This window comes from Conger conger, chromosome 13, assembly GCF_963514075.1.
Source record: "Conger conger chromosome 13, fConCon1.1, whole genome shotgun sequence".
NCBI classification, from domain to species: Eukaryota; Metazoa; Chordata; class Actinopteri; order Anguilliformes; family Congridae; genus Conger; species Conger conger.
Genome location: NC_083772.1, coordinates 18,179,830 through 18,191,981, shown reverse-complemented (window position 1 = coordinate 18,191,981; position 12,152 = coordinate 18,179,830). Strand labels below are relative to the sequence as shown.

The 12,152-nt window shown below is 43.0% G+C and overlaps 1 protein-coding gene across 1 annotated transcript; it reads right to left on the bottom strand.

Annotated features, from left to right (window-relative positions):
- Positions 1–2,095: 2,095 nt before the first annotated feature.
- On the bottom strand, positions 2,096–10,940 carry treh (trehalase (brush-border membrane glycoprotein)). Its single transcript, XM_061217609.1, has 15 exons — positions 10,400–10,940; positions 9,518–9,618; positions 9,278–9,425; positions 8,810–8,897; positions 8,397–8,497; positions 8,038–8,130; positions 7,722–7,838; positions 6,734–6,856; positions 6,372–6,421; positions 5,613–5,813; positions 4,997–5,214; positions 4,602–4,713; positions 3,857–3,969; positions 3,250–3,303; positions 2,096–2,839 (listed from the first exon to the last, which is right to left on the bottom strand). The coding sequence occupies exons 1-15, from the start codon at positions 10,477–10,479 to the stop codon at positions 2,702–2,704; spliced, it is 1,737 nt and encodes a 578-aa protein (XP_061073593.1). The 5' UTR covers positions 10,480–10,940; the 3' UTR covers positions 2,096–2,701.
- Between the last annotated feature and the right edge of the window lie 1,212 nt (positions 10,941–12,152).

Below are 12,152 nucleotides of genomic sequence, written 5' to 3'. Positions count from 1 at the left end.
GGCCCTTGAGCAAGGCCCTTAACCCCACATTGCTCCAGGAGAGAATGTCCCCTGCTTAGTCTAATCAACTGTAAGACATTTGGAATAAACGCATCAGCTAACTAAGAAATGACTATTTATGATTAAATAATGTGCTCACACTAGTTCAAAACACAGTGGTTCTCCACAGCTTCAGAACAGACTGAAGCGCCCTGTTGCAGAAACATTCAGCTTGGTGACACCTACTTTTACCACTGCAGCATTCCTGTGAGGCCATATTGGTATTTCTGTCTCCTAATGTTAGAACATTTTTAGGGTCAATCCACTTTGGTACTCCTGTTTAACCTGGGTATGAATGAACACTCTGGATAACAGAGGGTGAAACTCAAGTATAAATGTACCTAACAGAGCTTTTCTCAACCAAGGCATATTTTCACTCTAAATACATCATTTTAGTTTAAAGGTGTAAAGTACATCAAATATAAAAGCTTGAACAAATGAAAACATGAACCATGAAGGGAAACTATTAAAGTTTAAAGAAAGTGCGGAAAGACTGAACTGAAATCCCAACTGACAGTACAGTGAATGAGCCACTTCAGGAAGGTCATTAGTTTTCTTTTTTGTCGAAAAGATCACACTATTCATAGACCATAGATCTTCCATAGACCATAAAAAAGAAGCATGAAAGAAATCCGATGCAATATTAAGTTCTTCAATGTCAAAGCCCGTTATTTCACCTGCGATGCAGATCTCGCTCCTGACTGCGAACAGCTGGTGGTCGTTCCCAGAATTCCCGGTGTTAATCTTCCTCCCCAGCCAGCCTCACCTCAATTACCCCCCTGTGGACCGCGCTGACTGGCCGCGCTTTCCGAGAGGAACGCCGGCGATCCCACTGACTGTACAGATGGCAGTTCTCACCGGAACATCGAGAGAAGCGGGGGGAAATTTAACGGCGTGAACATTAAGAGTATATGAATTTGGCTTAATCTCCCGTTGTCCTGGTGATAACCTTCAGGTTTGGAGAAAGACATAACGACCACGTGCCATTTGAGGACACTCCCCATCTTCCACCACACTCAGAACACATTCGTTTAAAAAGCTTCTTTGCTCACTCTATGCTAAATACTTAATGTGGTCACACTTTACAATAAGGCTCCATGAATTAGCATGAACTAATGGAGAACTCAATCTGTACAGCCCTTTTAATGTTTTTGTTCATCAATAATTCATGTTAACTACATTAGATACTGCCAATTCATATTGGAATGAAAAAGTGAGTTAATTTATGTTATTGGTTAACTAATTATAAGTTTGTGCTATGGTTTGCTAATGCATACACACTCAGTGAGCACTTTATTACATATTTATTATATTTAGTCTTGTGCTGCTGTAGCCTATCCACTTAGAGGTTTGATGCGTTATGTGTTCAGATATGCTATTCTGCATACTACTGTTGTAATGCCTGGTTATTTGCATTACTGTCACCTTCCTGTCAGCTTGGACCAGCTGGTGTTCAGTTCTCCCTAATAAAGTGGTCACTGAGCCTATATCAATGCAGGAAGGCATTAGTTAGTTGTTAACAAATGCATTTAATGCTTAATGTATTAGTCCCCAAAATGTATTAGTCCCCTACACACCTCCATACTGTAAAACAACAGTAAATGCAAAAAATAAAATAAAAATAAAAAAGAGAACTTGCAAGGCTATAACTAGTACTACAGGCACAAATAACAGAGTCGCATGGCATGGCTCTTTCAGTCTCCATTACTATAGATCTCACATTAAAGGAGACTATATGTGCTTTATCAATTTTATGCACTTTTTAATTAGCAAAGGGAGAAGCTTCTAACACACAGGTATAGCTTTTTTGTGTGTGCGTGTTTTACTTTGTGTAAACTTACTGAACTTTATTATTAACTATATTTATTCACTTATTAAGCAACACGGTAGCAGTATTTTGGATGGAATGCTTTGACTCGGAAGTGAAGACGCTGTGTGTAACTGCACTCCTGCATTAACGGCTGAGTGAGCCCTTTGATCTCAGCCGTTCTCTAAATGACAGCAGAGTTCAGCCATGAAACTGAACACAGTGCCTCATCAACCAAACAGGCACCAAATATTTTATTGGCTTTATTTATTCATCTTTCAACCCTGGATATTCTTAAGTCGATCTTCAAAAGCCCTCGGAAATAAATCCTCATACATTTTGCACAAAAGAATCAGCTCAGAAAAAATAAATGTCCAAAAAAAGAGAAATAAAAATTTAAATTCCAGAAAATTGAACCATTTGGAAAAACATATGATTCTCCATAATAATGAAGTGGTCATATAAGCCAAAGGCACTTTGAGTGAAGGAGACAAACATAATGGTTCATAGAGGCAGCAGTTCAATTATAGAGGAGTATTTTACCACCGCATTTGAATGCAGTCATATTCCGGTCAGCCGTAGAGGGCGAATGGACCATCATGTTTCAGTGTGGTTCATGGTCGGGTGTTTCTACCATTGCATTTGAATGTGGTCATACTCTGGGGAGCTGTAGGGGTGTGTGTGCCATCGTGTTTGAAAGTGGTTAGCTATAGGGGTCTGTTTGTACCATTGCATTTGAATGTGGTCATACTCTGGGGAGCTGCAGGGGTGTGTGTGCCATCGTGTTTGAAAGTGGTTAGCTATAGGGGTCTGTTTGTACCATTGCATTTGCACGCGTTCATACTCAGCTGTATCTCATAAAACCGCAAGCAGGGCACTACAAAGGATGACCACACCAGACCGGAAGCTTAAAGCAGCGCTGTCTGATATTAGCCTATCACCAAACTGATCCAGGAGCTGCAGAGCCACCCCATTGGTCCAGCCAAACCCCAGCTACACAAGGACAAAACATGAGAGAGCCAATCAGAAGTGAGAGGGTGTCCTTGGTGTTAGCCATTGAGAAAAAAATTAACTACAGCATTGTCAAAGACACTTAAATGTACACATTAACAGCAGACACAGGTCAAATACTTATAGAACCTTTGACCAAAAAAAAGTCAATATTAAGAAAATGTGCTTTAATATGAATTTTTGAAACGTTAAATTGTTACATCTTCATGCTTTCAAATTTAACCAGCATTCAAGGAGCTGAGTGTTACAAAAACATACTTGATACAGCAGCTAACAGAAAACATACTCACAATGTTTTCACATTGCCAAAACATCCCAGTAACATTGTGAGTTAGCTGGGAGGTTAGACTAAGTAAAAACAGCCAGTGCCATAAACAGAAAAGATGACTGACCTGAACCTCATACTCCCCACCGCCACCAGGTTTGCCATCACCGGTAACATCGTACTAGAAAAGACATACCAAAGAAGAAGACTGTTTCTGCAGTAGTGCTATTTTTGGGAGACCACACACAGACAGAGACAGAGACAGAGACAGAGACACACACACACAGAGACAGAGACAGACACAGACACAGACACAGACACAGACACAGACACAGACACAGACACAGAGACAGAGACAGACACAGAGACAGACACAGAGACACACAGACACACAGACACTCCTTATTGCATGGATAACTTAGTTTAATGAGGAAAAAATGGCATTGAACCAGGAGGACAGCAGAACACCAAATTTCAATCTGTTTGGTCCGCTCATTAAACAAATATACCCATGCAATATGGTCTCAATTGTATTTCTTTTCCATAGTATGTGTGTGTTGCCTTCCAAAAGGGGAACTTTCAGAGAAGATGGCTCTTGTGTCATTTGAATGAGCTAAACCACAGGCAGCACACAGAAGAGAAACACAGCAAAAAGCCCCTGCAGGTGTCTGTGTTTGTGCACATGGTGAGTGCTATATACAGATACATTCAGACACAAACCCCCAGGGCCTCACCTTCTCGAACATGGCGTCGTATTTCAGGTAGGCCTTCCAGTTCGTGTGAATCCAGCGCTGGGCGAGATTGAAGGCTTCCTCCTTCGCTTTCTCTGAGGGGAGCCCCCACAGACCTGAAGAACACGGATTAGATGCAAATCACTTTGAGCCGAAACACCATTTTGAGTCACTTAATTTCGCAATGAGTTGACTGAGATCAACAAACTGACTACCTTAAAAAGGTAAAGATAAAAATGTGAATCTCAAAATCACTGCAGTCAGAGAATGTGAGATTCATTTAGAGGGTGTTACTTTTGTATATTTATACAACTCATGTGACCACACTGACCTGACACAAGTTTTTGTTACAAGACCAAACTTGGAACAAAAACTGCTCAACTTCAATATATATATGTAAATAAAGTATATTACCAGGGAGCATTAACGGCAGCGTAACTCTCTAGCTTTGCATTCCTTTTCTTTACCTCTTAAGAAGGTAGCTCGCTAGTTTGTCTATTCTAAAAATGCTTCCTCAACTGCAAACGAAATGAAGCATTATTGAATCTTGAAATATTCCATCAGCTGTAGGGCTGATGTGAAAACTGCTGAGCTAATTTCAGAGCTCAAACCTTTAAAAAAAAAAAAAAAAAAAACACTTTGTTCTACATTTTGTTCATTTCTTTAATGATTAATTAAAAATAGCTCAATTCTGCACAGTGGACCTTAATGACAGGAGGGTCCCAGCAGAGGGGGGGTGAAGGCCTACCCTCAATCAGCATGTGCTGGAGGGGGGCCCAGGCATTCGGTAGGTCCCACTGCTGCCCGCTGTTGTTGAGGGACGTGGGGACGGCATTAGGGTACTGCAGGGCCCCACTCTCCTGTGAACAGGACAGGATAACGGTGAGGAGGCGGTGCTACACATGCTGTCAGTCAACAAACTGAACCAATCAGTGGCTTGCTTCCGAGAGCAAATCATTTGTTTACCGATGTGATCAAAGTCAGTGATTGACAGGTTATTGTAGCTCAATCTATTTAAATAAGGTGAATGAAACATCACCGCAGTATACGGCCACATGATTAATTTGTTTTGAGCCAGGAGTGCAGGCCAGGTAATAGGTAAGTGCGGTAAACAGGTCGGTAAAGGGCGGTAGTGTACAGTACCTGCAGGTATTGGAGTGCCCGGTCTCCCATGGTGGGCTGGGAGAAGCAGCGGGCCCATAAAGGCGCCAGGTTGGAAGGGTAGAAGGCGGGGTGTCTGCTGTTGGTCAGCATGTTGTGGTCCAGCCAGATGCCCCTCTCCTGGTCCCACAGGACAGCCCCCACAGCCCGAATCCGGTCCTGTTCGGCCTGGGCAAAGCGCTCTGCTCCCGCAGAGTCACCTGGGAGAGAGAAGGGCAGGGAGGATTCCACATTGTGTGCGTGTGTGTGTGTGTGTGTGTGTGTGTGCGCATGTGCATGTATTTCTGTCTGTGCATGTGCGTGTGTGTATGTGAGTATACATGCATGTGTATGCTTGTGCGCCTATGTGTGTGCATCTGTGTGTGTACCAGACCTGGTTCAAAGACGTAATTTAGATCAATTCAAAAAATTTTCTGTGCTCAACTGATCCTGCCTGGCACAATCCAGTCAACCAAGAGGAACAGAAGGTGGGGTTTTTGTGAGCAACTCATAGGTTCCACTACACCACACAAGCTCAGTAAAGCATAGAAAAGTATTTGATGCCAGAACAACTATGTATTTGAGCCAGGTCTGGTCTGCGCAAGTCCGCTCTGCTTACCCAGAATGCCGTAGAAGGAGGCCAGCGTGCGCTCGTTGCGGCAGAGCAGGGCGTTGAGGTCTGTGGGGAGGACGAGGCTGGGCCTGGTGTCCTTCAGTGAGCCGCTGTTCTGACCTTCAGCATCGACGAACCAACGCGAGGAGAAGTCCCACCCAGACTCTGCTCCTGCTTTCAGCTCCGCCCACAGGCTCTCCTGAGCACCTGAAACGCATTCAAGATGGCAAACGTAAGCTAATGCTAGCCAACATATTAAACCCTTTTCAGTTTGCTGCTAACGTTAGCTAATGCTCGCCAACATATTAACCTTTTTCTATTTGGCGCTAACATTAGCTAATGCCAGCCAAGATATGAACTCTCTTCTCTTTTTTGTTTGCCACTAATGTTGCTAACAGTTTGAAAAGGCACCGTGCAGCAAACAGAAATGGCTGCTGATGGGGAAAATGCAGAAAGAAAAAAAAGTGGACAATTATTTGGCTGTTATAACACACTTTTTAAAATGAATCAAGCAATGAGTCCGCTAGCTGGCATTGTTAGACCTAAGTCGCATGCATTTGTATTAAAAAGGCGTTGGTGGTGTACCAAATTAAATTTTCAATTACCGTTCAACAGTAATAGCTGCAAACATAGTTTGGCACAAAAGTTTGCCATCTTGAACACACGTCTGCACACACACAAGCGGGACCCAACACTCCCACATACACTATTTACAACAAACGATGCAGAGAGGAGGAAGACAAGAGGAAGAGGGGAGCATTTTACCTTCCGTTAATCCCTCAGCCAGCTCCAGATCGTCTGTGTATGATTCGGGTCTGAAAGGGGGAGCGTTTTTGGAGAGTGAGGATATTGTGCATATCGACACACATTCGCCTTGGCAGGGGGGTGGGTTCACAAAGCAGGATCATAGAGTTGGAGAATAGCTTTTTTTTTTTAAAGTTATTTTTACTTCAGTCCATGATCCAAATTTGGGAGGGTCTAGGCTTTTAGTCAGTGCAGTTAAGGAAGGTAGAAAGCAGGGACGAGTTGCCCCAGAGACATTTAGGGTATGACAATGAGCATTTGCAGAATAATCAGGAAAACTGTGGAATGCGTGAGGCTCTTGGAAAGGACATTGTATCCCATACCTGGGCCGTCCCACCTGGACACTGTAGTGGTTTAGAACATGCACAGTCCCGTTCCTCTCCACGGATACGGAGCGATTCTGCATCCAGTAGCCATACTCTCTCTCTAGAATGGGCACAGCAGCACTGAGGAAGACCAAAAGTATCGATTCAACAGTTAAAAATAAATAAATAAATAAATAAATAAATGCCTTATTAGCTTAGCTTGGCTGGAAAGCAAAGCTTCAAAAGCTTTTACATTTTTTGAAAGCATGCTTTCAAGCTACTTATCAAAATCATTGTCTTTCTTAATACCTGTAAAGTGTTTGAATATTACTGCATATATTAATATTTTAAAATTGTGTGGACACAGTGCACGTGTACAAAGTTCCCCGGTGAACTACAATTTGACTACAACTTGATTACAACTTATGCACACGGTATTCTACATTACAACATGCATCGTCTTAGCTCCGCCATCATCTTTGATGGAATCTCATGGTCTCAGTCATAGTGCAGATACTCCTGCTTTGTGCATGCCATAGATTATAATGGCACTTCTAGTATTGCTGTACTCAGGGTATTCTAGCTGCCAACTGTGGAATGCTAGTTCGTAAGTTTGTGTATTCTTCAAGGGTTCCAATTGTATCTATTTGGTCACGCTAGGACTTGGAACCATACTAGGTTCCTCTAGGGTCCTCATCACACTTGTCCCTGTGTTCGATCTGCACTTTGTTGTTCGCTAAATGTAATGTAATGTAATGTAATTAGCTGAGGAGGTAAGAGCAGTCGCCTGGCAGTGGGAGGGCTGCCGGTTCAATCCCCCGCCCTGGGTGTGTCGAAGTGTCCCTGAGAAAGACACCTAAATGCCAACTGCTTGCAACAAGCTGGCGGGTGCTTTGCATAGCCGCCAGTCACCGTTGGTGTGTGAGTGCATGTGTGAATGAGTAGGCAACCATTATATATAAATGAGGTCTATTTCATTTAATACATTTAGTTACCATTTACCTACCGGAGGAAGTCTTTGTCTTTGGTGGCCTGGTAGTAACTCTCCACCATCAGAGTGAGGAAGGGGGGCTGACTGCGACGCTCGTAGTAGACACGGCCTCCGTTTGGGACAAACCCGTATCTGTAATAAAACACAAACACAACGCCGAGATAAGAGGTGTCTGGAGACCCATTCCCCTTTTAACAACCTGATAAACACGGATTACCGGCCGAGACATTCCCTGTTAAGTACGGATCAGTTTGAGTGCCTGAGGCGGCTAACGGTCCAGTAAACAGCGAGGATGATATTGGAAGGGGGGGGGGGTTCTGGTGCAGCTTGCCTGTCAACGAGGTCGAGGAAGTTCTGGATCATTCCCTGGGCCGTTTCTCTCATCTCAGACAGCAGGAGGCCGTTGATCACCCAGTATGAGTCCCTGGAAAACGCAGAGCCCGTTTCATCCCCGAGGAGACTTTCCTCAGAGATTAATAATAATAATAATGTGTTATTAGGCAAACGCTTTTATCCAAAGTGACTTACAGTTGATTAGTCTAGGACTACTGTTTGAGATATTTGTCCAAGAATAAGGAAGCCCAAAGAACAGAAGGCACAGTGGAGTTGATCATCTTGTTTCTATATAGAGTATCTGCGACTCTTATTGTGCGGTGACCTTGTGATCCCTGACGACCAATCAGAACTCACCAGTAGTAGAGCTCCCGGAAGCGCCCCCCAGGAACAATAACGGGGTGGGGGCTGTAGATCTGGGAGTAAAGCTCCGGATGGTCCCTCACGTCAGCGCGAATCTGCCCCCACACACAAACACAGCCACAACGTCCTGACTGATCTGATGGCCTTACCACGCCATCCACAAAAATAACCAGTGGATTTGCATGAAATAAATTTGTTTTATGGGATTATGGGGTTTGTCATATGAATGTGAAAAAGTCGACACAAACAGTGCAATATCATAACACATAAATAGAGAGAGGAAAACAGAGGAAATGACTTATGACATGTCGTTCGTCTTGCAGGGGAGGTCCCAGTACAATGCTGTGGACCCACCATACGTCATTCCCGAAATCAAAGAGTTCTCCCTGCCCTGTATTCCACAGTACCTTCCGGCCCAGAGACTTCCACAGCTGGTGCAGCTGCTCAGCCCAGCTGCGCAGATTCACATCCGACACTTTGGACAGGAACTGTGGCCTGCATGTTAATCAATGAATCGATCAATTAACCAATCAATCATCCAGTAAAACCAGAGAACTCAGCCCAAACACTGCCATGTTAGTAATGGTAGAAAGACCCGGTAAATAAATTAAAATCAAATCAATACAATAATAGCCAATTTTACCGGGGCATATTTAAGAGGCAGGGACATGATTAGTCCCCAGGTTAAATACAAAGGAACTGATGAAACTCTGACTGAAGCACACGGAGATGATGTGAAATTCTGTAGCAGGTTATCCAACATGCTCACGACTCCCCCAAATTCTGCTACACCCTATTTTTTTAAATGACCAAATGACCCAAAACAGCGCATGTGTGGATATCAATGCATCTGACACAATTGGTCCGGATCGTACTTGTTGTGCCAGTCGGGCGGAGTCCACGGTTCAAACTCCTTTCCAGGCTCCTCAAAGAAAGAGGCGAGAAACTCTCGTATTTGGGAGGGATTCAGGGTGCCGCCCGGCGTTCCAGATGTCAGATTCCAGAATGCTGACAGAACCACCCCTGGGAACGTTAAGACGCAACAAAGGAACGTCACCGCAGTGTGGAAGGAAGAAGGCTCCGGCCGGACGTTTAGGACAGACATTCACACTTACCAGGCGCTACCTTCAGCTTCATGTCCACAAAGTATTTGTCATCGTCAAACAGTTTGGCCATCTGGACCTGTCTCAGGAGCTCTCCTGTACAGTATATTTCACTGCCACACACACACACACACACACACACACACACAATTATTGTTAATCTCTGCCAATCTATCAAATATTCCCTTTGCGAAGCAAAGGCAGGTATTTGGCAGTAAAACAAATGAAGCAAGCGTGTGCTTTTATTGAGTACCACCATTTGCAATATGGGAGTTCTGACCTTTTGAACAACTGATGTGTTTTATTAAATACAGCCTTCATACTCTCAGCTAGGAATACATTTCAGCTCTTTATTCAAGGGATTGTATTAACTACAGCATATGCGGTACTGCCCCATAAAATTGCTACATTAATTTAAATTTCAAGTGCATGCTAGAGTTTCCTCAAATCAAAGTTGACTGGATTTTCTTTTCAAAACAAGACCCAATAAAATACTTTTTAAATTGCAGAATGGCAAAAATATTTTATGAATCCATTTCACAATGTGTCTTTCACAACCTGTTGATGCAGGAATAGGTTGGTCCGGAAATTGCGAAGGTGGACTTTTTATCACTACGATTGGAAATAATTAACAAGCTGGTAATGACAGGTTCAAAGTCCAATGCCCTTTATTATGTCTAATTCAGTCAACATACTACAAAATATAGCATAGCCCTTGAAGTAGCCTATATTTATAAATTTGAATTGGTTACATTTACATAAGGATCCATCAAATATTTGCTCATGACAAATTTTGAAACGATGAAAAATATTTCCCACTCGAATCCAGAAAGGAGTAATTGGGAAAACAAGCAGGCCAATTCAAACATCTGTGGATTCTAAAAGGGGGCTTACCTGTCACAGGGCGGGGGGAACGCACACCTGAATGCGGGTACGAACGACAAACAGCTGGTCCAAAATATTACACGGTCCATATCTGATAGTCCAACAACCTGTTGCTAGACGCACTACTGAAGCGCTGGTACCTTTGCTCAACTAGAATTGTATGTGGGTCAATAATCATCGGGGTCATAATTTCCATTTATAGTTCCTATGTCGCGTTAAACGGAAAAAAAGCGTCATGACGCAAACATACTACACCAGTTGACAGTATTAACACATCTTGCTTCGGGTCCCACGATTTCCCAAAAGTCTGGTTGCCCGTACTTGTGCTCACTTGCGACACTACGCATTTTAGCATTGGTCATAGTCGTTAACCAACATCTTTGCACTTTTTCCGCCCGCTCAAAGAGTTCAGAATTCCAAGTAAAACAAACTATGTTTTTGTATTTGCCGCAGTACTACAGGAAAGACATGGCATGTGAAGATCAGTTTTTATTCTGTGCAAGTTCATTGACACTTTATGGACCGCCAATGCTGCCCTTTGTACCACTTTATTTGAGTTGGAAGGCTAGCCTACACGAACCTATACAGGTTATCATTGCGTTTGATCGAAGTTTTTGTATATGCAGTTATGCAGCTCGATGCAACAGGTGTTGTACACTGGTACGCAAACAATCATGTAGCATCATAGTTTCAGTCGAGACCAGATACCATCAGGGCTAAATAAAAACTTGTTTTTCCCTTTAGCCATCCAAGACCATTATTTCCATGTCTAGGTCGTGCCGAAGCTGCAGGTCTGCATTTCGTGCAGGTCTGCCACCCCAAACCCGAATTTTCTTTGATCAACTATAATTTTGAGCTTTGTCCCAAGCGTTCCTGCCAAATGCGGTCTCAACTTTGTCATCACCAAGTGTTAGTCGATGATTAATCATGAAAAATGACCTCAGTATTGGTGACAGTTCAACGAAGTTAAGAAGACAGGTTAGCACATGCACACGGGGGGCAGCCTGTAGCCACGTGGCCAAGGTACGTGACTGGAAGGTTGGTGGTTCAAGACCCAGCGTAGCCACAAAATCTGTGCAGTCCTTGATAAAGGCCATTAACCTCACATCGCCCCAGTGGGATTGTCCCCTGCTTAATCTCATCAACTAAGCCACTTTGGAGAAAAAGCGTCAGTTAAATACCTAATGTAATATACCTGCATGTCAAATGTTCTTGCATTGCTGGACTGATTACCTGCCTTTTCAGAAATTAGTCCAGGGTTACGTTTGACAGGCGCAAGCACTAGCTACACCCTTCCGACCTCCGTGTGGAAAACATGGGACCAGAATACCAGCAAAGGTTGAGGGATGGGGGGAAAAAAACAACCAAGACTAGTAGAATTTCAGTGAGCTTTATTTTAGAACACAAGCTTCCCGCTTCTTCAGATATAAACCATAGCACTCCTCACGTTTTATACAATCACATATTATAAAATAAATTAAGCTTCACTGAGAAGTTGCCAATTCAAAAACAAAAAAAGGCCAGATTTTAAACAAAAAAAACAAAACGGTCAAAACTTTCACTGTAATTTCAAAGTCAAGGAAAATGGAAGCAAACCAGCCTTTCAATTGCCAATAGGCAATCAACAGATTTAAAGTTGAACAGTCTTCCCAAAAAAAACAAAAAAAAAATCAATGGTTTACCAAAACATTTTGGGCATCTATTTTTTAAATTTATTTATTTTTAGAAATAAGTTTTCCCCCATACCCAGTGGGTTCAGTGG

Excerpts from the sequence above, each read along its gene's own strand:
- treh (XM_061217609.1), bottom strand. The coding sequence starts at position 10,479 with ATGGACCGTGTAATATTTTGGACCAGCTGTTTGTCGTTCGTACCCGCA. Across the intron at positions 9,426-9,517 it reads GAAGCTGAAGGTAGCGCCTG|GGGTGGTTCTGTCAGCATTC; the intron begins GTAAGTGTGAAT and ends TAACGTTCCCAG. Across the intron at positions 5,814-6,371 it reads GGCTGAGGGATTAACGGAAG|GTGCTCAGGAGAGCCTGTGG; the intron begins GTAAAATGCTCC and ends AATGCGTTTCAG.